The 26747-nt window shown below is 41.4% G+C and overlaps 1 protein-coding gene across 1 annotated transcript in view; it reads right to left on the reverse strand.

The window, feature by feature from the left end:
• Iqch (IQ motif containing H) overlaps positions 1-26747 on the reverse strand; it is a 189672-nt gene that overhangs the window by 54761 nt on the left and 108164 nt on the right. The window contains exons 15-17 of the mRNA XM_051155744.1: positions 23085-23276; positions 9922-10042; positions 6098-6384 (exon numbers count right to left, since the gene is read on the reverse strand). Coding sequence (XP_051011701.1) covers positions 6098-6384; positions 9922-10042; positions 23085-23276 — 600 coding nt within the window. The remainder of the gene's footprint in view (positions 1-6097; positions 6385-9921; positions 10043-23084; positions 23277-26747) is intronic.

Here is a 26747-nt window from a genome sequence, read left to right on the forward strand (position 1 = left end):
AATTCCTCTAATTTATCTGCTTTTCCTTGGCCCTGGTCCCCTTTGCCCTTATCATGCCAGCATGGTAAATCACAAGTCTCAGCTGGACTAGCCAGCAAAAATCGGAATGGAAGTAGGCTTTCTGCTTCTTGTGTCTATTCTAAGATTCATTCATGTAAGTGGAATCATGCACATGAATGTGCTTTGCAGACTAGAACACTCTACACAAATTCATGATTATCATTATTCATATATTTTTCTGATTAGAAATTTAACACATCTTTGTTTACTCTTGAAAATGCAAATGCAGGGGCTAGGGTGTAGTTTAGCATATACAAAGCCGTAGGTTCAACCTGTAGCACTGAAACAAATGAATAAATATAAACACATAAATTAATTAAACTAAAAAAGGAAATACAGAAAGCATAGAAAACAAAATAGCAGCCATTTTCTTTGCTACTTTCCTAGTTTTGTTGTAATAAATTGCCGTGAGTTTGCTGGGGTAAGGTGGCACAAATGAACGGTTCCAAGTCAGTAGTGTAGTGTCCTACTCCCTCTCCTCCCTTCTCTCCCTCCAGCCTTTCTGCCTCTTTAAAAAGACCTGCGAATAATTAGTCCCTAGATTATCCAAGATAATCTCCCATCTTATTGTTGAATTCATAACTTAGTCACATCTGCAAAGTCCTTCTGCCATCTAAGTTATCATAAGGGGCCATTACTCTGCCTGTCACAGCCTCAGCCTTGTCATACAGAAATAATGATGTGATGTTTTAGTGTCTATCTTTAGGATCTGTTTGCTCTGGATATGTGTGTATATTTCTTTTTATAAAAATGTTATATATTGCTTATGATTTGCTTTCAATCTTCTACTACAATATTAACACTTACTCCTCCACTCTACCAACTGAACATTGAAGGCTCTGCTTAGCACTTACTCTTTTTTTTTTTTTTTTTTTTTTTTTTTTTTTTCGAGACAGGGTTTCTCTGTGTAGCCTTGGCCATCCTGGACTCACTTTGTAGACCAGGCTGGTCTTGAACTCACAGCGATCCGCCTGCCTCTGCCTCCCCAGTGCTGGGATTAAAGGCGTGCGCCACCACGCCCGGCTTTAGCACTTACTCTTAAATATTCTTCAAAAACTTGAGTTTTAACATCATCATAGTATTTGCTTCATTTACATATGATACTTTCTTAAAAACTTCTCTAATATTAAAATGTAGGATATTGAAATATTGCAATTTTTTATTACTATGTCTACATAAATATCTTTTATTATTTTTCATAATTTTTCAAAAGTGTATTTTATAAAAGTTGAATTTGCTGGTATAGAAAACAAGTTCTATAAAAAAATTATTGGACTACATAATTTTCTGAACTGACATTTTCTTTGGAAGTTAAGAAAGCTGACCTATTCATTTTACAATTTAGAAAATGGAAGATCAAGGAAAAACAATAAATCCAGAATAATACAACAGAAAATAATTCAGCTTGACTATTTGAATTAAAGTGTGATGACAGATATCACAGAAATAGCACAGGTGGTAGGCTTTGGTGTCTGAGTTCACGAGGTATGGTGGGGAGCACACATGATGAGTGAAGGAGATGGCAGAAGTGGTTGGGAGATTGGATCCAAATGGCTAAATTGAGCAAGTAAAATATATTGAGGCTGAAGGACTCAAGTTCCTTACTGCTGGGGAAAGTATTTATCCTTATTTTTAAGCATGGAAAAAGTGAAGTCTAAAAAGAATTTTGAGGCATTAGAATATTGTTGAAAATATTTGAAGGACTTCATTGGTGTGTGTGTGTGTGTGTGTGTGTGTGTGTGTCTTCTTATAGATTTAGAAATATTTGTACAAAGATGGGATGGAGGACACAAATGACAATCTAGGAGAAAGTATTTGCAACATGTAGATGGAAGAATGAGTTCTGTATCGATAAAGAGCTTCTACAAATCAACATCTATAACTCAGTTTAAAGGGAACAAAAATTCTGACTAAACAATTAAATGGAGATAGGCAGAATGGCTGACAAAGAAGAGAAGTTCATTATCAGTAATAAATACTGATTAAAATGAGATCATGTTTATTATCTGCTAAACATGGAAAAGTCAAGAGGCTGATAATATGTCCATTTCCTCGCGGGCACCACAGGAATGCCAGTCAGAACATAAAGGTGCTGCCTGAGCTCATGTCCTTCAGCATGTGGTGGGTGGCCTGAGGTCCCAAGGAACCCATTCCTCCATCAGGGGCAGTCTAGGATGTTCAGGGTGAAGCCCGAGGCCTGGGTGCTAGGCCAGGCTCCCAGTCTTGTGGGGGAAGTGTTACTGTTTAGCTCTTTTAGAATGAGATTGCTGGTATCAAATGGCAGTGGAGACTTGGGAGCTACACAAACCCATGGTGATACCAAAAGTGTTACAGCCCTTTGTCCAGCTGCTATACTAAGCACGGCAGAGGAAGCAGGTGGATGTATGAAACTGGCTGGCAGGCATGTCTGGTGAGATGCAAGCCCAGGGGGATGCATCACTGGTGGCCAGTACCAAGCTAGCAGCAGTGATGGAGCTGACTCCAGTGGAGGCCAAGGCAGTTCTACCTTCGCTGCCTGACTACCAGGTGTCCAGTAGCAGTTCTTCCCCAGAGTAAATGGAGTCTCAGATTGTCATGGTGGAGGAATGTTGATCACCCAAGAGAGGGGGGGGGCAGTGGGGAGGGGTGTGAGGGTGAATGCATCTGATTCAATGGGGCTAGTGTGCTTAATCTACGTGCAGTGGTACAGTACCTCATTTACATGCAGTAGCAAAGGGTCCTATGACAAGAAGGAAAATATAGTACTTAATTATCCTATGGGTGGGGCAGGAGAAGAACTTCTTGGTACAGTTAAAGGTCATTTGTTGAAAGCTAGGATCTCTTTAGTATAGGGTAGGTTTCTCCAGGAATCCCCAGGTATTTGCTAAACCAGTTTCATATCAGGAAAGGGTCAGGCCTGTAATCCTCCCTGAGGCCTATGTGATGCCTCCTACAAGATCTGGGGTTACCAGATCAGGTGGAGTGAGAACCCCACTGAAGAAATGGAGTCCACCATCATAGACCAAGTGCAAGTAGAGATGTCAGACTTCAACCTTACCCAGCAGAGTTCCACAAGGTGATATTATTTGCCAAATGGCTGGAGAATATGCTTGCATTTGTAAATCAACACAGAAAACATACTTCATTTGCTACTGTAGAGATAGTGATCGCTGGGAACTTATTGTAGCACCCATGACCATATACTCAAATATTAATATGGAACAAACAGAATCCATAATATGTTAAAAATCAGAAAAGCTTGGGCTTATATAGATCCATTTCATATCTGAGCTCCTCTAAACAGCAGACAACACTGGATCTGCTAGAACACTGTCTTCACTCACCCAACAAATATTTGCTGAGCCTGTGTAGACCCAATGCAGAGATACTGCTTAGCAGATAACGGGGAGCACAGGAGATATAGGGAGCTTGTGTCTACAGGTGAACACTGATAATCAGGTGATCACATAAACATCTTAAATTGCCACTGAGAGAAGTGATAGGAAAAGCATCATAGATGATGATATGAGAACCCAAACAGGGGAGTTGATGTTGCCAAGGAAGTCAGGAAGGCTTCTCTAAGCAAGTACAGCCAGTGATGAAATATTATGGGTAGCAGGAGAGACCAACCTACTCAGAAGAAAAGGCAAAAAGCAGGGGCAGATGGTGTTCCTGTCTGTAACTTCAGCACCTAGGATGCCAAGACAGGAGGTCGAAGTTTGAAGCTAGCCTGGACCCTGAGTAGCAAGACCCTGAGTAGAGTGTTTCAGACTGAAGCCAGCATATTTCTGGCAGAGCGGTCTAATGAACAAGAGAGACTAGGGGAAGTGGTGTGGGTGGACCAGAGGAAAAAGAGATGTGCGATGAGAGAAGGCCGGTCAGATGCACAGCACTGTCTGGAGGAGCTCCCTCTCCTGTGTGCAAATCTTCCTGTATCAAACTCAAATAGTATCGGTGAGCTGTCCCCATAGTTTCACTTTCTCTCACACCCCAGGAGCCACAGGCTTTATCTTTCCTCCTTAGGATAGATGCTTGTGCAGGGAGATCCTCCTCTCCCCATCCCACCTCCTCCCTGATGCTCCAGTCTTTCACAGGGGGTATGGTTTCTGTCCTTCCCTGGGGATGTTCCTGACTGCCTTTCAGTCTGTCCTTTCCTCTCAGCCTTGTGGATCTGGGAAGAGAATGTAAACCCAATGGAGGCAAATGGAAAAGGGTTATTGAACAAACCCCAAACTGACCAAAATATAAACTCTTGCTTTCTACTGTCATCTGACTCAAATGGTAAACATGAAACTGAAGAGTGAATACAAAACACATGCAGCCTTTTTACCCTACAGCACTCGATGACAGAGGATGTGAAGGGAGGGAAACGGCAAAGCCATTTCAACCATCAGCCAGAGGTCTAGACACCCAACATGAAAAACAGAGGAGCCAAACATTTAACATTCCTGAAATTTGTGGACAAATGGATTGATCTAGAAATTATCATAATGAGTGAGTTCACCCAGAAGCAAAAAGAGACATATGGTATATACTCACTTATATCAAAACACTAGTCCAAGGGATACGTACCATGAAAAACTATACTTACCAAGAAAGTGGGTCAGAGGAGAGGACATCCTATTGAGACTTTAGGCGAGAGTAGCATGGAAGAATGGGGAAATAGTAGGACTCAGGGGTCCTGGAAACCTACAAGAAGAACTTTATGACAGGCAGATCTGGGTCCTGGGGTCCTCCTCAAACTAAGGCACCAGCCAAGGAGAATATAAGCATTAAACTTCGAACCCCTACCAAGACCTAGCCGACGAACATGATATTCTCCACCGTTGAGTGGAGAGTGAGATCTGACTCTCACACGAACTCTGGTGCCCCTTTTCTGACCATGTCCCCTGGATGGGGAGACCTGGTGGCACTCAGAGGAAGGATAGCAAGTTACCAAGAAGAGACTCGATATTCTAAGAGCATATATGGGGGAGGAGGTCTCCCTCAATCACAGACATAGGGGAGGGGAGAAGGGGGGAAGTGGGAGGGAGGGAAGAATGGGAGGAAACAGGGGAAGGGCTAACAATCGAGACGTAATATGAATAATAAAAAAAAAAGTAAGTCCTGTAAAGTACAAAAAAAAAAAAAAAAAAAAAGCCAAACCAAACCAAAAACAAACAAAAACACAAACCAAAAAAACCCCTTTAAATTTATTTATATAAAATATTACATACCAGAGTCACACATGTCCACTTGAAGAATATCACACACATAATTGTGAATAAATAAAAGCATACTATTAAATATATTATTATAATATTATGCTACATATGTCATATATATGTATACTATAAATATTATATAATATATAAAATTTTATTTATATGTAATATAAATAATCTCTAAGTTAGTTAAAAACACATAGAGTAGGACTATATATTATTTCTGGTGTGTCCATGTACACTAAAAGTGTAAAGATGTATACAATTATCAACCCCCTAAGTTTAAGATGGAAGTTCCCACCTACGTACAAGGAGGAGAAAGAGCTACATGTTTACCTCCAGGACTGGAGGTGCGGTTGATGTCATTTTATCTTTAAGTGGGGAGAAGGCATATGATATTGATTGCATGATTACTTAAACCTTTCTGTTTCTGAAATATTTCCCAATACATGATTTAAATAAAACATTGATGATCTGAGTTGTTAGTGAACTGCTGGCAGGAAAAAAGAACAAAGGCTCTTAACTCATTTGTATTTAAGAACACACTGTAGATAGGCTCAGTCCCTGGACAGTGTGAAATACTTTCCCAGTAAGATACAGGTAAAAGTGAGAAATGAGAGGCCCAGCTAACAGAGCTGGGCAGGATGAGTTTCAGTCATTTAAGCTTCTACCTTGCATGAGTGATGTAATGTTTCTAGACAGAGAGCCTGGTCTTTAGGGTAGCATGGATGGCACAGGTTCAGGTTTACAGTTGGCTCATCAAAGCATAGTGAGTACTGGATGCTCTCTGACCCTGTCTGCTGCATGGGTGTGGAGGGGACTGTAGTGTCACACATGCCAAATGTTCAACTTACCTGCTGCTCTAAGGTGCTTGGATCAATAAAAGTCACCAGATCTATAGAAAAATAACCAACCACTTTTTTCTTTTTGCAGGCATTTCCAATTTGGAGGCACAAAGAGCTGAGAACTTGGGGATCCACTGAGGTCTGAGGCATGGTGGTACCAGAAGAAATAAAGGGGCCATCAGCATGAAACTGGTCCCCCATTGACAGCACTCTGACTCCTCCATCAGGCTCTATCAACATGTCTACGGTGAGGTTGGTGACACTGTCTGCAGGTGGGTATGCTTCAATCACGCCACCTGGTTGAAAAACCATGGAGCAGATGAAAGGACACAGTCAAGGGTACCACCAATTCCCAGTAGGAAGAAATAGTCTATGTTTTAGCAGGGAGACTTGGACTCAGATCTTACACTTGTCATAACTTGGGAAACTTTGGGCAAGTAGATTCAACCTTTGCCTTGCTTTTCCTTATTTACAAAATGGGGGCATAATATCTACCTTGCCAAGCTTTTGTGAAGTTTGAGAAATTGAGTCTCTGGTATTTAGCCTAGTACTTGGAACACAGGAGGGCTCAATGGACACTAGTCTTGGTTGTGATTATAATTGCAAGCATAGCTAAATCAGCAAATCTTAAGTTTTGTGAGAGACTGTGTCTCACCAAAAGAAAAAAAAAAAAAAAAAAAAAGCAAAGCAATCCAGGAAGACACTCAACATCAACTTCTGTCTGCACATGCATGCACATGCACCCCCAACACACACATACAAAGAGAAAGAACCAGGACGTGCTGCTTTTCCTAGGTAATAGATGGGCAGTGATTCCTGCCCATCTCCACAAACCACACTTGAAGCAGAAGCAGTTATAGTTAAGTCCTGATTTTTTTTTTTTTTTTAGCAGTGTTCAAAGGCAGTCATATTAGAGACACTTTTATTCAATGTCTGTGAGTTTGGTAAAGGGTAGCCCTAATGAATGTTAAATTTCAGGAGGAAAATATTTTTAAGGGGTGAATAATCAACCTTTATCTGTTGGGTTTGTTCAAGATGGTCTTCAAATGAGGTCTGTTATCGTGTAGAACAACCCAATGCCAGTTGTTGGGGATTTAGTAAGGTGAATGCAACCAAACAAAACCAAGCAGCCTAGTGAGTCACTGTGGTTTTGCCTGTCACGTATAACTCACCAGCATCCTTTATGACTTGCAAGATCACTTGCAAGTGTCCTCTATAGGCTCACATAGTTAAATGCCTGGTCCTCTGTTGGTGGCGTGTTTGGGGGCTTATGGAGTGCTGCTGGAGAGGACATCCCTGGGGTGGGCTTTACAACTTTTCAGCTTTGCCCTACTTTTACTTTGATCTCGCTGCTTCCTGCTTGAGGTTGAAAATGTGATCTTTCAGTTTCCCAATCTCACTGCTTGCTGCCATTACTCCCTTACTATGAGGGACTCTCCCTCTGGAACCTTTCTTTGGTCATGGTGTTTACCACAGCAACAGAAGGTAAGCAATACAGACATGCTATTTCAAAATGCTTAGTCGTGCTGTCTTCTCAGCATCATGACAGTAGCCTTTCACTGTTGGTCTTCTTCCTTTTAAAGCAATTCAGTTTTTTTCCCCAAAAGTGTATTCTTTGACATAAATTTATAAATGCAGAAATAAAAGCTGTATCACTTTTTGTTTCCTTAAGCACACTCAAGAGAATAGAAATGGGACAAAATAGTCAGTGGTGGAAGCTGGTGAACAATGGTGACTGTAGAGTTGGGAGTGTGGGACGGGGCGTCCTGCTCAGCCAAAAAGCCACAAAGGCCTGCTGCATGCACTAGGCTCAGAGCCCCATGAGCCTTCAAAAATGCATTACCAGATTTTAGGGGCTGGAGAGACGGCTCAGTGGCTGAGAGTGCCACCTGCTCTTCCAGAGGTCCTGAGTTCAATTCCCAGCAACCACATGGTGGTTCACACCCATCTATAATGTGATCTGATGCCCTCTTCTGGCCTGCAGGTGTACATGCAGGCGAGCACTATGTACATAATAATAAATAAATAAATCTTTTAAAAAAATAAATAAAAGGTACTAAAGTCACAAGAGCTAACTGTGTTCCCATTCACTACTCATCTGGAATGTGATTTTCCCCCGCATCACTTCTTACATCTCTGAGCCTCAACTTCTTCCCCTGTGAAGCTGGGTTAATGAAGCCTGCTCTGCTTCTGTGATCACAGCACAGTGCTTATATAAGATAGCTGAGGAAGAAGGGCGGAGACGAACAGGAAGGAGGCGGCATAGGGGTGTATGCACCTGTGGCCACGGAACTCAGGGGAGATAGAGGGAAAGGCCTAGAGGACGGCTTTCTCAGGCTGGCCTTGGATGTGTGTGAGCTTCCTAATACTGTGTCCACGATGGCCCTGGAGATCTTCAAGACTGTCCCTCTTAGCTCAAACCCCTTCTTCTAAGCTTGTTTATTTGCTTGCTTGTGGAAGGCACTGTTTTCTTCCTATCCCAAATGAAGCTGACTTTCTTTCTTTCTCTTTCTGTCCATGGGTGCATGTGGACATTTGTTGGTTCACATATTTACAGAGATGAGAGGATGCTAAAGGTACCCTAACACACACACACACACACACACACACACACACACACACACACACAAATCCCCTGCAGCATTCTTGTTAGATGGCTGGCATCCAACCTCTTATTTAAATATTTCATTAATAGGGCATCTGCCACACTCTGCCCAGCCAACGTATTCAACAACCAATATGCCTGTCCTTCCTGACAAACCTCTTTCATACAAAGGGCTGAGTCATGCTCCTGATGAACAGACCCACTGGCTCTGGCCAAGACTCCTGCAGAAACTGGAATAGACTTTTTATGGGGTCTTCTATGTGTTGGCAATTATTTGGGGCGATCTAATCTTTTGTTCCTTGGGCTCCCTGTGCTTTGATTATAGCAGTACTCACTCATAGCACCGAGAGGAGGATGAGGTAAGTTAATGTGTGTGTGCTTAGGATGGTGCTGGCATAAAACACCTACTGTGTGCTCAGGGTATCTCAATGCTGTGGTGCCAGTGTTGTGTTATAATGTGACGTCATTATCAGTTTATCACTATATGTTAGTACATACTATTAGCACCATCACTCTAAGCAGCAGGTAGATGTGTTAACAGATTAAGTGTGGCTTACATTGCAACCTCCGAGAGAGGAAGAGCCTTTGCCTAGATGCGACCCTTGGAACTGCAGACAAGCTTTATCTGTTCTGTTCACCCACCCCATTCATCACTCATCTCCCAATGTTATTAAAGAATGAGGGTGAGGAAGGAGGAGGAATATGAAAGGTTGATTTTATTCCTAGCCTGTAGAGGATTTTGGTTTAGAGCTGCTACCTTTCTGAGCTATGCCATTTCTGCTGTCCTTAAAAAATAGGAGAGAAAACTAGATTTAGTAAAGGCCTTTCTAGCAGTCTATAACAGAGACTTTTCTATTTCTATCCCTGAGTTTTCCCAACAACTGAATGCAGAAGATAACCAAGGAAACTGGATCTCTGGGATTGCTCAGGGTCACCGCTGTAGTTCAGATGGAGGACCTCTGCTCAAGACAAGTCTCACAGAGAAATGCCCAGAATCCTGAGTTCTGCATGGCATGCTTGGCACACTCAGCTCCTATTTACTTAGGAGGCTGGGTACAAGATAAATATTTAGGCAGTGTTTGGAAAAAGAACCAAGTCAGTGTCAGCAACATTTTCTACACCAACACCCTCTGATGCAGAGAATTCGAATTGGCCCTGGCTTGACCCAGAACTAGAACCTAAGCTTGTGCATACTGATCCTCAATAGAAACTTTACAGTCTTATTTACCTTGAGTGAGAAACATTTGGAGGAATTTCCTCCACGTCGGGAACCGTTTCTCATTGACTGGCTGTACGTGCTGTGCTAAAATGCCCGCCAGCTCCTCGGAGATCTTCACCAGCGCTGGCTCCTGCAGAAACAAATTAAATAGAACCACAAGCAATTTTACTACAGAAATGAAAACTGCTTGTGGAGTGATTAAAAACCAGGCCTCCAACAGGCAAAAAATGTGGTTACTGTTTACCCAGAGCCAGAAAGCCATTTTGAGATTGTTCTCTTTTCCAGCCATTTCACTTTTCATATTTCAAAGTGATTCTCCTCCCCGAAATTGGTGCTAATTGTGTATATTGTCTCCAAAAGGCACCCTGTGCTGGTTGTCAGGAACCCAGGCCTCAGACCTACTACAGCCTGACCTGCAGAGCAGTGTCCTCTATTTCTCTGCCCCATGAGCCTCAGTCTGTCAGTATGTAAAATGAGCGCTGAATAGCGTCATCTTAGCTTCTTTGTAGTTTGGGTTCTGAGTCTAGCCTTTAATGGCCAGGGGCCTAAGCCATCTATCTCTCCAGCCATCCTTAGCTCCTTTAGATGACAACAGTTTTTATTCTACAAATCTAATTGCACTTGAGCCTAGGAGGAGCAATGGAGTTGGTGAGGTCTTTCTTGGCACTTCTGTCTCTTTAATCTAAGCTCACTCTGCTGGTGGATAGTTGCCTCGTATAGTGTTAACAGGAAAGCCTAAACCCTTGGCTGAAACTGTAAAGGTAGGATTTTAAGGGAGGGGGTAAGTTCTAGGGTCAGCATTACTCAACCTGAACCTCTTGCAGACCACAGTGTCATCTGTCTAGCTGTCTAGCTGGTCTCTACTCCAGTCACCGTTGAGATGACTGAGAGACAACATCCTCCTGTCAGGAGTGAAAACAGTAGGACTCTCTCTAATCAAAAGGAAGTCTATCTTTTTAATATAAAAAGTGTGGCTTGCTATGACAAGTTCTTTTCTATCCTAAGTTATAATGCTCTTAAGATTCATTGAAACTTTCAAATAGAAGCCACAGTTCAGATGTTCTTTCTGCCAGATGCAAGGCAGAGCCCTGCATCTAAGCACATTTGGTGGTTAGTATTCATGTTTTGATGCAGAGCAGGGATAAGCAAAGCTCCAGCTTGCTTTGGGGTCCCAGGAAAACTATGCCTTTAAGAGCGAATGCTGAGTAATTTGTAAGAATCAGCTCTAAGGGTGAGGCTGGTTGTAATTCTCTAAATCATTTGCATATTCATTTTTTCTCCAATTTTCCTAACATTAAAAAGCAATTGTCAACTGGTTCAGTGGCACATGCTGTAATCCCAGCACTTGGGAGGGAGAGCCAAGTGGATATCTGTGAGTTCAAGACCAGCCTGTCTACAAAGTGAGTGCAGAAATGCCAAGGCTACACAGAAAAACCCTGTCTCCAAAACACAAAACACAAAACAAAGCAAAAACAAACAAAAAACAAAACAAGCGACTGAATTCCTACTGAAAATCCAGAATAAAAGGCAAACTTCTTAGAGTATATGATACGCACATAAAAATAATCTGAATTATTTCATAAATATCCAGAAACTTCTGTGGGTTAAATGCCATTAGTCAGCCTTAGTTAATGATTGATATAAAAAACAAAAACACACTGAGAAACACAGTGCTCTGGCCTACCCCTATTTTAGGACAATTTGCCAGCACAAAGTGCAGAGTCTTGCTAGAAAGGGCTAGCAAAGCCTGCTCATGCAGTAAGCCTCTGCCTTGACGTGTGGAAGCAAGGAAAATGACCATCAAAGCAATGGGCCTTGTCCTTCCATTCATACCCTGTACACTGTACGTGTTTACTCTCATTGCTACTGTAAATACCCTGGTGGTATCGAAGCTTCATGTAGAAATCATGAGCAAGCAGCCCCAGCATGGGGAGAGCCATTCTGTTCTCTGAGCAACCCTCTTTCTCCAGTCTCACACTTGTTTTAGTTCAAACATTCTGCTCCGTGGAGGAAAACTCTCTCTAAATGGGGCGTAGTGAAGCCTGGCTTTAGATTCTGTCCTTTTCTGTTCTGCCCCCTCCTTTTGAAGGAAAGTGGAGCCAACTACTCAGTAACATGCTATATATTCATTTAAGTAACTGTACTAGAGGAAAAAAAAATATGTGCTACGGGGCTATTTTGCAAAGGAAAAAGAGAGGAGACAGTGAAGGATCAGATGAAAGTCCTGTAACTCAATTGAGAAACTGTATCTCCATCAGCTTGAGGACCAGGTGACAGCTCTTCAGCAGGACATTCCACAAGATGTGTACAAAAACTAAATGACACATAGGTGTGCAGTTGAGATGAAGAAGCTCATTACTTTGTATGCCAGCCTACAAAACAAGCAAGTGAGCAAGCAAGCGAGCAAGCGAGCAAGCAAGCAAGCAAGCAAGCAAGCAAGCAAGCAAGCAAGCAAGCGCCTCTGTCATATGCCTGGCCTCTACTAATATAGTCTTGCCTCCCTCAAACTTCCTTTGTCATATCTCCTAGCTTAACTCCCCCCCCCCCCCCCCCACCATTCTTCTTCCCAGAAACTTTTTCCCCCTGCTGTAGTCGGATGTCTTCCCCCAGCACCCCGCATATCCTTCAGCTCTTAAATGACAAAGACATTAGCTTCGAGATCAAACTCGCTAATGCCCAGAAGAATGCTCCATCTGCAGTGAATCATGATAGTGGTGAACATAAGATGGTCCTTAATAGCTGAAGTCACAGAATAAAAGAAGATGTGAATCTCTCAATAGACTTCCTCCTTACTGTCACGCAGTCACCTGAAGGGCCAGCTACTTTAGAAGTACCAATTCTTCTTGGGTGGATTTTACAGGATTCTCTGCCTCTAAGGGCTTCAGAAAGATAAATGAGGTGACATATATGGAGTGTCACCTCAGTTGCAACATGTTATGTGAGGGTCAGTAATTAACTTACAAGGCTTCTGGACATAGAACCAGGCTTCTGCCACAATGCCTAGCATTTGCACTGTGCACAAACCACAGCAAGGAGGTAGATTTCCAGAAGGGTAAATTTCTACAGGAACCTGGAAGATGCCTTGTGTCCCATCATGACAAGTATACATCTGAAGGCACTGACAGGGTGGTGTTCAGTGGGGATGCTGGGGCACTTAGGGGCAGCTTAGGGTCATAACTTGCTCTCTGAAGAAACAGACATGGCAAGTAATAAGTAATAGGGGCCGGATGGGGTAAATTAACTATGTAATTTATTTCTAATGGGATGCATGAGTCTTAAACTAATGCATTAGTACCTATGACCTTAGTGCCAACAAAGAGACCTGTTTCTTCGCCTCTATAATATAATAAGAATAATTTTGGACTTGCAGCTCATACATTCAAGTAAGGAAGACTGCATATATGTGTATGCTTATCATGTGTCTGTCTATCTATTTATCATAAGCCAGGAACACAGGTACATTTTTAACAAACTTATAGAACTAGGAAGCTCTGTTTAGTGAGTAGTGACAAAGTACTGGGTAACCAATTCAGTGTTTCAGAGATCCTGTCATCTACACTGACTCTGGGGTGTGGAAGGGAAAATATATTCCTTGTGAATCATAAATAAGTGATAGAAAATTATGCTTTACTTTTTGAAAACTTTCTGGATCCCAGGATTCCTCTCCATCATGATGTGACTGGTTCTAGGAATGTACTCACTGCCGGTCTCTGGAGCTCAGGGCTAGAGAGCATTTCCAATTCTTCAGCCTGTCTATGTCACTTCCTAGGCTAGCTCATTTGTTATTCAGCAACCAGAATTATCTCTCAGAGATTGTCAGTAATAGTAATGACCTGGAAAGTTCTAAGGCATCTTCAGAAAGCATATGGTTCTTATTGGCCTGACTGACTTCGAGTAGAGACTCTTTTCTCTTAAGCCTGGCTTTGCTTCTTGGCTTTCTTTATTTCTGTCAAAGAAATGCAAATTTGAAGGAACAGGATATCTTAGGGAGAAGCCACCAGAACACTCAGTTTAACACTGCCCTCAATAAGGAAAGATACTTTCAACTCTGGAGAGTTACTTTTCCCAGCTAAGAAAATTTCTAGTGGTGTGTGTGTGTGTGTTTGTGATGTGTGGTGTGTGTGTGTGTGTGTGTACGTGCGCGTGCAGGATAGGGGAAGAAGAAAGAATGGTATAAATTAGAATACTCTCCATCTTACCAGAATGCAATCTTACCAAAATTCATATTTTATTTTTGTAGCTTCTTGATTGAACTGTCAGTAGTGCATTAAGTAAAATTACTTCCTCATTAATCTCCAATATCCAACATCAGATATTGTTTGATCATATTCAAAAGAAAACCAAAAAAAATTTTCTTACTTTTTTGATTAAGATGGAGTGTAAGGACATTCAGAGACCTGGCTAGATAGTTGTGCTTTATAGGTGTTTCTGATAACTCTGAAAGAGGACTGGACAGCGAAAACAAAGTCAGAAGGGTTGGACAATAAACTAGGACTGTCAGTAAGATTGTCAGCTTAAAGGGGGCCTGTGGACTACTCAGGACAAATGCCTACTGTAACAGAAGCATGCAGAGCAAGGCTGCAGGGGACTTCCAGCTTCTGAGCCCTAGGTGAATACCCTCTGCACCTCTGCCTTGTTCAGGCAGGGAAGTGTGGTGCAGTGTAAACAGTGCTGGTGTTGGAGTCAGTTGGTGGCACAGAGGTGGGCAGAGACAGCATCCACGGTGGAGGGGAATTCATTTTAAAGCTAAACTAATCACTTGTACTTATTGACAGTTTACCATGTTATGGTCCATTTACCATCTTACAGCCATTGTCTAGAGCTGTTATCTTTATCTCATGTCATGCAGCTAGAAGGTAGCAAAACTTGGTTTTAAACCCAGTTGCCACCAGTATGCCATAGTAGAGTGGGATATGTGTCTGTAACTGCTGCCAGTAAGTCTTAACACTCTGGTCACATTAGATCATCTACAGGTATTACGCTAAATACGGAAAATGGTAGACTAGGTATCTCTTGTTGGCTACACAGCATATATGCCCCCCTCTTTCAGGTTAAGGGTACCCCACATTCCTTTCAGAAATGAGTCTTCCCTATTTGCTACAGAAGACTGATCGAGGGGGAATCCCACTCTCACCCCCAAGGAAGTGTAGTCTTGTCTTACAATGGCTGGTTCAGTCTAGGGAGGCCAGTCACTTTTTAGGAAACACTTACTGGGGCCCCTGGAAAGAAGTATGTGATCTTCTGAGTTGCTACCAAGTGAGATGTTCTCTCTTTCTATTGTCTGGACCAAGAAGAAATTCTGGAAGCTACTGGCAGCCATCTTGCAACTCCCAGCCTTAGGAAGGAACCAGCTTTATGAATAGTTCAAAGAAGAGATGGGAAACTGTGGGCCCTTAGTGATATTACAGAGCCACTGGCTGGAGCCAGAACAGTCTTTGGATTTCCAGATAGCCAAGGCCAGTTTCTCTTTCTATGAAAAGTCATTTAAGTTGAGGTTCTGTTACTTGAAGCTTAAACATTTTAAATGGATGCAACAACTGAGTGGGCCAAAGCCTGTCCTTATAATTCACAATAGTAGTTTTAGGCCAGTGGATGCTCTGATAACCCTACTTTGCGATTGCTTTCATTTTACAGTCACTAGTGAAGTTTTCACTCATTCCTTTCCACTAAGATAATTAAGAACAGTCCCTCTTTAGGGTGCAAAAATATGTTGAAAGGATGAAGAGAAAAATGAAAATGTCTCCAGCAAGTCAGAAACTACTTCCCATACCTACTTAAAGTTTAAGGACAGCTTTAATACTGCACGTTTAATTGTTAATGGAGAATTTAAAAATCAAAAATGCCAAGTTTGTCTTCGATGAGATGGAAAATTATGCTGCAGTAGAAGGTAACATAATGTAAAACAACCAGCATTACCAAAGCACACAAATGTTTTTGGTATGTAAAATTGCTTTGTAAAATATTTGCTCCATCTGCTAAAAGCGGCAAAGACAATTTTCCCTCGATAGCTAATGGCCCATTTCGGGTGTGTGGCAAGTGATTCGCTGCAGTGGCGGCTCTCATTAAACAGAATGTTGAAGACGCGGTATATAATTCTATACTTATGCGGCATTATCCACTCACTGCCTCGTGAGGAGTCTGTCCCTCATCATCTAGGGCTCCACCTTCCACCAGCACGCAGGCCTCGCAGTTGATTTGACTTGAGAAGCATTTCGTCCAACTGAGGCACATATGTTGTGCTTCCATTCCAAAGCTCAGCACAACTGCTTCATTGCGACCATGAGTGCCGGAGAAGTTCATTCCCTCTCCACTTTCCCGCACACAGACTGCTGTTTCTCTTTCCCCTCACCACAGGGAGCTGAGCGCTTTTCTTTCTTTCTTTCTTTCTTTTTTCTTTTTCTTTTTTTCCCCCCAGGCTTATCCTGTCGCGCTGCATGCTGGGGGGTTTCAATAGATAAAGATTAAGTGCTTCTAGAAATTCTTAATTGAACTTTGCACATACACAAAAGGAGGAAAAATTCCCCCTTCCCTCCACAAAACTGCCATCATAAAAGCCTGACAAACGCTGTCCTTGCTTCCTGCTGTATCTGTGATTTCTCTCTTTAAAAGAGTTGTTTACATTATACCCCAAATTACTTCAACATCTGCTAAAGGAACGATTAGAAATAAATACAGTGATCCAGGGTGGTTTAAAAAGAGAAGAATATGTGCATGTGTGGGGAATGATGCTGAAGAGTAGTCACCGCAGCAAATGGCTGGTGACAGCAAACATTCTCACCACTGGAAAATAGTTTTCAAGGAAATTATGCTGAATTGTAATAATGACAACCAGTAAACACATATGACTGTTTTAAAGATTATACGATGTTTTAAAGTGGAAACCATGCCTTGTTTAAATCAAACATAAGTGGAAGTAGCCATAACTGTTTCTACTGGAAATAGGTTTCTTCCTATCCATGCAGAGAAAGAGAGCTGCTTGGGAAAATTGTGGACGCTGATGGACGCTCTTTAATTGCAGATTGAAGACAAAAGGAAACACACATGCCCTTTGGACTTGATTCTCATTCAAGTAACATGGAAGGACTGAGTTCCAGGGATGACACTGAGAGATCATCAAGAGATTTTTGTATTTTATTCTATACCCCAAGGAATGGAGAAGCAGCACTACGTCTCAATCAAGAGAAAGTCCTGGACCTTTTTTGATATTTCCACACATCAGTTACATGAAGTCGGGAAGCTATCGCTGCGTCGTAAAGTGGTTGTTCTCTTTCCACGGACTGTGCACTGGACTGGACCAGTGAATCCCACAGTGAGGATTTGTCTTGAGTCTGGCTCAGTTGCAGAAAGTCCTAGACTTCTCAAGGGCGTCCCTGGCTCACCAAGGGGCACCGAGGACAGACGACCAGAAGCATGTGGCACTGTGGCCGGCAGAGAGCAAAAGCTCACTTTGAATCCATTCCAAAAGCCTAAGCCTGTTCTGCGGGTTTTCAGCAGAGCAGACATTTCCAAAAGGGCTCCAGCGGGACCTTCCTGGATGTGAAACCACTAACCAATCCTCGTTCCTCTCATCTTCTGCTTTATTCCTTCCTTCCACGCTGTTATTGTGAAAAACTGGCAGTTAAATTCAATTGATTCAAATTTTTCTGGATCCATATGGCCGCCAACCCTGGAGCTGAAGTGGCGGTGCCGCCTCACCGCTGTTTTCAAGCATTTGCCTCTCCTCCAGTCCCCAGATGGTGGGAGTAACATTTAAACCTCCTTTTCTCTGCCTTGTACAATAGACCTTGGCACCATTTCAACTGTTTACTCCGGTAATTAACAGCTCTGATACCACAACAATTACAACTCCTCCACTCTCCACAATAATGCTATGAATTAGTGAGAGCTAATGGCTGGAAGGTAGAGTGTTTCCAGACTGTGAGATCTGTGCATTTTTAGAATAAAATAAAAGGTACAAACAGCACGCTTGCAGTAGACAATGATTACCTAGTAATTAGTTTACACAAAGCTTCCTATTTAATGGCAAAACACTGTAATTAACGTGTGACAGAAAATCAAAGGGTACTTTGTAAGCATATGAAAAATTAACACTGCAGGCCCATAGCTTTATGTACTGATTAGAAGCATATTAAATCAATAGGACACACAAGCCAACAGCTTGTATAGCTGATTATTATAGGTCCTTGGAAGGGGTACCCTGGCTTTCATTAGGCTGGGGAGGCAATTTTCCTACTCCTGTCATCATCCTCAGGCACAGAGAAGTACCTCAAACTCAGCCCTGGCCGCTCCATGCAAATAACCACTGAACTGGAAGAAAACGTTCTAAGTCATTCTCAGAGCTAAGAAAAAAAAAAAAAAATGTAAATGATTAAGACTTTCCAATGATCTTGGTGACGTGCTGCTACACTAATTAGAAAATATGCCAACTGGAACCAGAAAATAAAGTGTCCAGACTCAATGTTTTAGTCAGAATAATTTCTACTTTATCAAGGCCTCTTTATTCAACATGGAGAAAGCTCCAATAAACACATTGCTTTCTACTCTCAAATGGTAAAAGCCCAGGCTGCTATCTAGGGTTATTCTTTTAAAAATATTCATTAGGAAAATCATAGCACAAGGACACTTGGATCATTATTCTGACTTTCTGACAGCATCTTGTAAAATGATAATTGGTGCACACTACAGTGTTCTTGAAAGCTACAGAGGCCTTCTAAATGACCTTCTGAATTGCCAAGGAACAACTGATTTGTATTTATTCTCTCAGTATTGCTTGTATTTTCTTATAATACAAATTTAATTAATAGTCATAATAAAAGCAACACAGAAACAATATCTTAAGCTTTCACATGCTAAGAACATTGCTAGCAAAATCACAGGAATCGGTTTAATTCTCATCACTGCCCCATGAGACGGGTGTTCTGTTATTTCTTTCCAGATAAAGAAATGGCAACTTAGAGAGCCATGGTAATTTGGTTGGGCTATTCCCTAGTACGCTCTAAGAGAGGCAGAGCAGTGGGACCTTGTGACGCCAACTGCACCTCAGCTACCCTGGGCAGTTGAGTTTTCAGTCTCAGACTGACCCATCTCAACTCTTTTTCTGATTAAAAAGATTTACCATGTAAAACTAAATTATGTCTAAAAATAAGTAAAATCAACCAAAAATTTTGATGGCTCATGTAAAAGAAGCATGAGATGAACTGCCCGTCGTGTTCTCAGTGCTGCCTCGGACTGTGGAGGTAGCCGCTCACTTTCTGATAGTTCATAGGCTGACTCAAATGACTATGACAGTGTAAAGGCACTATCTCTTCTCTTTTGCCAACTATGCACATTAGCAGGTATGCATGTGATGAGGCATCTGGCTATTCTAGGGACTCTTGAGTAGGTTCCTCCCCTCTGCAGCTGAGGTGTGCTTGCTGACAGCTCTCCTCACCTCCCTGCTCACTGCTGTGTGAGAAAGCAGAGCACTCTAGAGTGGCGACTGTGGCCCAGGGACATCTGTGCTTTGAGAAAGTCTGTGGAGAGTAGGAAATCTGCCAGAGCTGCAGCAGCACGTGGCATGGGCCACGCTTCCCCAGGAACTTAAGGATGCTTCTCTGTGTGCACTCAGCGGGTAGAAACCACTAGCATCTTTTTATAAATACAGCACATACAGCGCGAGCCACCGCATTCCACCCAGGCAGCTTTCTCCTAGAAAAATAACCAAAGTTTGCTTTTGTTTTCTTCTTCTTCAAGGCACATACTAAAACTAAAAACAAAGCTTTTCTCTGGTCCTCAATTAAAATCAAGAACAAAACAAAACCAGAGAAGAGCTTAAGTTTTCAGACAGGTGAGTGGTTTAGCATATTAGAATTAATAAAAGGGAATAATTGTGGCACATATGAATAAATGGGGAAAATGGCTAAGATCTTGTATTTAACATATTCACAATTATTGTAATGAGAGACAATACACATTTGAGAATTAATTCAGGAAATTGAAGGCAGTGGGAAAAATGATTTTACACTTATCTGGTTAGGCATTTCTTTAATATTGTTATATTATCTTTTAACTTTCCTAAGCATTCTCTAATTATGAGTCAAAGGATCTCTGTGAGCTCACCTAATAAAATAACATGACATTCTGCAGCAGGCACCTAGGTCAGCCACTGGAAAGTGGTTCCTATTACTACTTACAAGGCTGCCCAGTGGCAGTGAGAATTGGTCTGAGCACACTGTGGCGGGTGTTTCTCTTTGTAAGGGTGTGTTTGTTTGCTGACTTTATTCTCTAATAATAATTATGGGTTACCCTGCCTTTCTAAGCATGAGAACCCTGGATTAGGATCTTTCCCTTTGGGTGATGCTTAAATTAATACCAAATGTCTAACACTCTAACACAGTAAAACAAAGTAGCGTGAGAAAAGGAAGATCTACCCTTTAACAAAATAGAAAAGTGACAAGAAAGGCTGTTAGCACAGAAAGCAGATCTGGGTTTCCCCACACTATGGCAGGAGACTGCGTCAGGAAAGCTTCTCTCCTACAAGTGTGTCTTTGGCTAAGTCTTCATTCCTTCTAAAGAAACAAACGCCATGACTCAGAGCAGGGAATCTGACATGTGTGCAGGAGGATTCACAAACTTTACACACACTGCACACTCAGCAACTGAACTTCCTGGAACCCAGTGGGTGAAGCAAGAGGAGCTGGTGTCCTCAGACAACAGGATGACAAGCACAGGCTTGTTACTAGCCTGGGGGTGGGGGAGGGGGGAAAGGAAAGAAGGAAGGAAGGAAGGAAGGAAGGAAGGAAGGAAGGAAGGAAGGAAATTCACATTTTGTTTCAGTGTGGCCTTTCTGCTTTTCCAAAGATGCCTGTGTCATCATATTTTAAAGGTGACTATGGCTTTTTAGCACCTGATGACTCCTGTGACTTTGTTTCAAGTCTTAACTGCAACCAGCTGAAGATCAGTTCAAAATTAGAGTGAAAAAAGAAGCGATCTTTGTGTTACATAGCTGTGTCTACGCCAGGTTCTACCTTCCTCTAAGAGCACTGCATAACGTTCCAAAGTAGCACCCACCCCATAAACAGCACTGCTTTCATCTGTCGCCTACAAGGTACCAATAAGAGAAATCACGGCATCATGTCACAAACTGCTATGCAAATGATGCTATTTGTAAGTATTAACATAATTTAGTGCTTACAGTCATATTCTCATTTCTAATAATTCTCTCAGAATGGAGTCTTTCTCTGGACTCTTAGCCTGCAGGATAGTCTTTCATCAAGAAGCTGAAATTTTTAATAACCTGCCAGCATATGTTTTGTATGTGCCGGGCTAGGCTTGATGACACAACACCTTCATTATGAAAAGGAACGGGTCTACAGACCGTAATAGGACATTAAAACACGCCTGTGCTCATAAAGTAATGCTTTGATGTCTAAATGTGCACCATTTCAGTGGTCTTCTGAAACAAAGAAATATTCCAATCCTAAACTCTCAATAAATACTCTTAGTTCATTTCCACTCTGAGGAGGATTTCCCTTTGAAGGCGGCCATAGTCCTTAGTCCCCTGGAAGAAGGAAGGGAGCTTACAGGTGCGTTTCTATTTTCATCTTCCGCTTCTCACACATCATAGCCGAGCATGTGCCTTACATTATAACAGGATTTCTGAATAATTATTTTTCCCTGTTAAGTTTTTAAAAATGATTTAAAGAGATCATTAATTATTTATGAGTTTCAAATTTAATAACATTAACAACAGTGCCAAATATATTTGGTAACCATTTAAAAGGGCATAGTTTAAAGTAATTGAAATTAAATCATCTACAGTGAAGTTTTTAACCACAATTCAGCCAAATGTCAGTACTATAAATATTTTTAAACTCAAAGTCAAACATTTTGCATTTATCATAGTCTAATGTCAGGGCAATTCTTTAGAAATCATTGGTTTGAAATGTTGAGGCCAGCGCTCTGTACAATCTAGCATTTCAATTCTTTAAATAAAAGTGCTAGACTTTTTCATGGTTTAAACTCAACAGCTTTGCTTCAAAAAGATAAAATCCTGTTCAAAGAGAATATAAGAGAAACCTCTATGGGCCTCAAAATTAAATACATTTTCTTTGCTTTATTTTTTTCTAGAAGAGTAATTCACTTTGGTATCCTTTAAATAATATGTAAAGAGCTGGCCATGACAGGCACTGCATTTAGTCCATCCACTGTTGCAGGGGAGGAGAGCCCAGAATAGATCACGGGGAGAACCGACCTATTTGTCAAAGGGAACTCTCCCTCCTGACTGCTCTCCAGATTTATTCATCATTTCACTTGCCCAGGAATAATGTGCTCCCACCAGTGTGCCCCTTTCTTTCTATCACTTGTGTCTTGATTCATAGACGCCTGTAGTGGGATGCGCAAAGCAGATGCAAATCACTGCACCGCCCACCACTATGCGTACTGGGAGGGATGGAACCAGTTAAGGAGTTTGTCTTTCAATTTTCTTTTTTCTAGTAGGTCAGCCAAAACAGGGCCATGAGATAAAGAGAAGCTGGGTCTAAGGATGTAATGTGGGACAGTGTTTAGAGGTCAAACTAAACATTAAGCCATGTATAACTATTAAGCAAAAGTGGAACAGACTGAGGTTATATAATTCATCTCACCAACATATGAGGAAAGGTTTATACCCTCCACTCAGAGCCTGAGACACTGGGCCTGCTACTCAGCTTTTGCTGCGAGCTTTCTTCTGGGGTCAATTTTTCTCTCAGCATCTCACAGGGACTAGTAGTTACATAAATTTCTTTGGCGTACCTTCAAAAACATGGCTTCTGACAGAATGCTACTATACATTAGCTTCCAGTGACCACCGCTTGCTAGTAGAAATTCTCATAATAAAACACAGCTAGCTTAGTCACAACAGTTGACAGAAGCATAGGATCTGCTCAGGACAGATGCCAAGATTTGCAATGCTACCTGATTAGGGCTTTTTAGTAATTTCTTGGGTATCATAATCAGTTTGAATGTGTGAAAAAAGACTTTTCGGACCCCCAAAATGGGCATTTAAGTAACCCAATAAGTCCATTCATGCTCCACGTCAGGGCTAAGGCCTAGGAGAGGCTGTACAGGTCGATGATAGAGCTGAGTCTGGGAGAAGGGGCCTTATCCCCTCACTGTCCGCAGCACTGTGGTTTAAGTCACCACTGAACACTCACTTGTGCCCACTTCTTCTTCCAATCTTCATGGCCGTATTTGTTACTCTCCTTTAGCACCCATTTGTAGCACTGTAGATGGGAAGGAATGTCACAGAAGGCTGTCCCATTTCCTCCAAATTCCATGTTCATTTTAAAGACCCAGCGTCGGATTCCCAGGTGATCAATCAGCAACTGGCTCAACTGTTCTGTCATCTGTGGGGCAATGATACGGCAACATTAGCAAAGCACGCTTCCTTTCTGTCGCAGCAGCTCGCTTCTCATGCCCTGAGTGTATCTTTACATAGTCTGTTCATTAGTTTCCCTTCGGCTCATTAGGACAAATTCAAGAGGTTTTAAGTAATGTACGATATAAAAAAAAAATCACTAGCCGGTAGGATAAAAGCCACTTTTAAAATGCAGTTGTATTTGTGGGAAATTTAAAAACTCGTATTATTATGCTGACTATGAAAAAAAAACAAAAGCACTTTTAAACATCTATAATTGAATCTTGGTATTGTCTCCTTTCTTTTTTTGCAACTCAAGTGTTACTTAGTGATTCTTCAAAAAATTCAAGACTATAAAAAAGTCTTGAAAAAAATAGTCTTGAAAACTTTGTTGAGTAATCTAAAATAAATAAATACTGTGATATATAACGCATTTTCTTCACTAACATACATTTGTTTGGCCAATTTGCCAAGTTGACTGTATTTGTGACATATACAAATGTATTTTAGAGAAAGACAGAGAACTAAGATAAAATCCTCGCAGAAACTGTGTTCGTGGAATGTCAGCTGTCCCGCATTTGCTATGAAACAATATTCTCTAAATAATGGGGCTTTATAGATGAAGTTTTAAGGGCTAGAAACCCATGCTTTAATTCCAAAATAATAGTAAGAACAATAATAATTAACATTACTGAACACTCAGTAGGAACCAGCCCTTCCCTCATGTATCTTCCACATGAGGGTCTCACTTAATGTTATGATAACCTCTGATGAAGGCACCGTTAGAGACTCCACATAATACATAAGACACTGACTAATCTGACTCGTCTATGATCGTACATCCCTGAGTAGCAGAGCAAGGCTTCTCTTGGACTGCTTGGACGCAACGCCCTACAGTCATTTCCTCTCCACAGGGCTGCATATCCAAGCCTGCATACAGCTGGAGAAGGGTGAGTGTAGAGAGAGGTGGAGCCAGAGAAACAACTTGTGACCCAGTCAGTAAGTCATTTGAGTCAGATGAAAGTCTCTATAGCAAGACTACTTAATTCTGTACTAGAGCATTCTATTGCATCTTTGAAGGAAAACAGCTCATTAGATCATAAAGTAACTTTGTTGTCTGTACTTCTCAGGAGGCAACAAAACAACACTAAGAGTTGTATCTCCTGTAACTACCCATGGTATTCTTGGCTGTGGCATCTTGTATTGATAGTAATAGTCTTATTCTCTATTGTCTTTTTTTTGTTTTGTTTGTTGTTTGTTTGTTTTGTTTTTTCAAGACTGAGTGTCTCTGTCCTGCACTCACTTTGTAGACCAGGCTGGCCTTGAACACACAGAGATCTGACTGCCTCAGTGTCCCCAAGTGCTAGGATCACAAGCATGCACCACCACACCTGGCTCCTTACTCTCTATTGTCTTAAAGTTATCAGGGGCTGGAAAGATGGCTCAAAGGTTAAGAACACCGGTTGCTCTTCCTGAGTTCAATTCCTAGGAACCTCGTGGTGGCTCACAACCACCTATAATGAGATCTGGTGCCCTCTTCTGGCATGCAGGTATACATGCAGACACAACATTGTATACATAATACATAATACATAATACATACATACATACAGACAGACAGACATACATACGTAAATATTGAAAAAATAAAGTTATAATTTCTATGATGAAGCACCATGACCAAAACAACTCAGGGAGGACAGGGTTTATTTAGCTCACACTTCCACATCACTGTCCATCACCAAAGGACGTCAGGACAGGAACTCAAACAGGGCAAGAACCTGGAGGAGGAGCTGATGCAGAGGCCATGGAGGGGTGCTGCTTCCTGGCTTGTTCCTATGGTTTTCTCAGCCTGCTTTCTTACAGAACCCAGGACAACCAGCCCAAGGATGGTCCCATCCACAATGGCCTGGGCCTTCCCATATCAATTAAGAAAATGCCCTACAGACCTGCCTACAACCTGATTTTATCAGGCACATTCTCAATTGAGTTTCCTCCTCTCAGGGAGGTTGTGTCAAGTTAACATAAAATTATACAGCATATCTCTTCTTTTGACTACCAAATGGATTTTTATTTTTTAACTATAATGTGAGAGCACTGAAGATTATGGCTCTGCTGAGGTTGGAACTGCACATTTTAAATGATTTTGTCTAAAGACGCGATGTGTTATCCTGAATTGGGTCTACTCGGCAAACAATTTTGAGGACGCTATATTACATGGCAATGTGGAAGAGATACCAAAATAGCCACACTTGGGGTCCCCAGGAAGCTCATGCAACTATGGGTTATTCGGTAAGGGTGAAAATAAAATTGTCTAAGGTCCCTAATTATCCAGTAGCATTTATCAATCATTTGAATGTGTAAATGGCAAGCGCTCTTGTCTACCTACTGTACGGCTGTGGACACATCCAAAGGAGGCTCCGCCCATGGTTGCATCCTTTCTTTCTCCAGTTAGCTGAGAGGCTATCTCTGTATTTAATCATATTTTTTCTGTGATATGTGTACACTGTGATCACAAGTTATAGACATAGAAGTGATATTCAGCCTTTTGATATTGGGTAAAATAATTATTTTGCTAATTTAAGGAAAGGTGTTCCAGCATAGCCTTTAAAAATTGTGTATTTAGATATATCATATACTTGGAGGGTTCAAATACTAACAGAATTAGTATGCGTTTCCTCCAAATCCTATTATTTGTTGCTCCTGAGAATCCTATAAATGGGTGCCTGTAGATGGATCCCCTACAGTAATGAAAACGATCAATACTATTGTAAAGACAGCACCACTAGAAAGAATTATGTGCTATCTTTAAGTGAAAATTGAACAGTGCTTTAAAATAGCATTGCCATTTTTGATTATTTAACCAAAGCTGTCAATATTTCATACAGAGCACATGCCAGGAAGGGCCTTACATGGTTATTTTATGGCTCAAAGCAGGAAATGCTCACTGTGCTCATGCTAGATTTAAAAAATCCAGTCATAAACCACATGACTTTATGCTATTTCCAAACATTTGTCATTTTCTGTTTGAACCTGTTTTTAAAAATGCAATATATTTTTAGTTGTGATTCACTTTATACTAGTGAAGAGCAGAGGCAGAAAAATTACCGCTGTGAAAATCCAACTAAGACCCAAGAATACTTATTAACCTAAGTTAAAATAATCACAGCTTTCACCTACTTTAGGTTTACAATGCACATCAATAAGAAGTCAGCATTGATTCATCACCATCTGCAGACCCCAAATACTTAGAGACTCAGATTGATTAGATAGAGCCATTACTGTCTGGGAAAGCCTCAATGGAGTACTTCGGTCCTTGCTGAGATCAGATGCATGCCCTCCAAACACACAGAGAACGCAGATACAACTTGGCTTATTGCTATACTGTTGATACATGCTCTATGTCAAATTACATTCCTCAGATACGAAGGTCTATGGAGGTTTTAGTTCTACTTATAAA

The sequence above is a fragment of the Acomys russatus genome, chromosome 14 (assembly GCF_903995435.1).
Source record: "Acomys russatus chromosome 14, mAcoRus1.1, whole genome shotgun sequence".
Classification (NCBI taxonomy): Eukaryota; Metazoa; Chordata; class Mammalia; order Rodentia; family Muridae; genus Acomys; species Acomys russatus.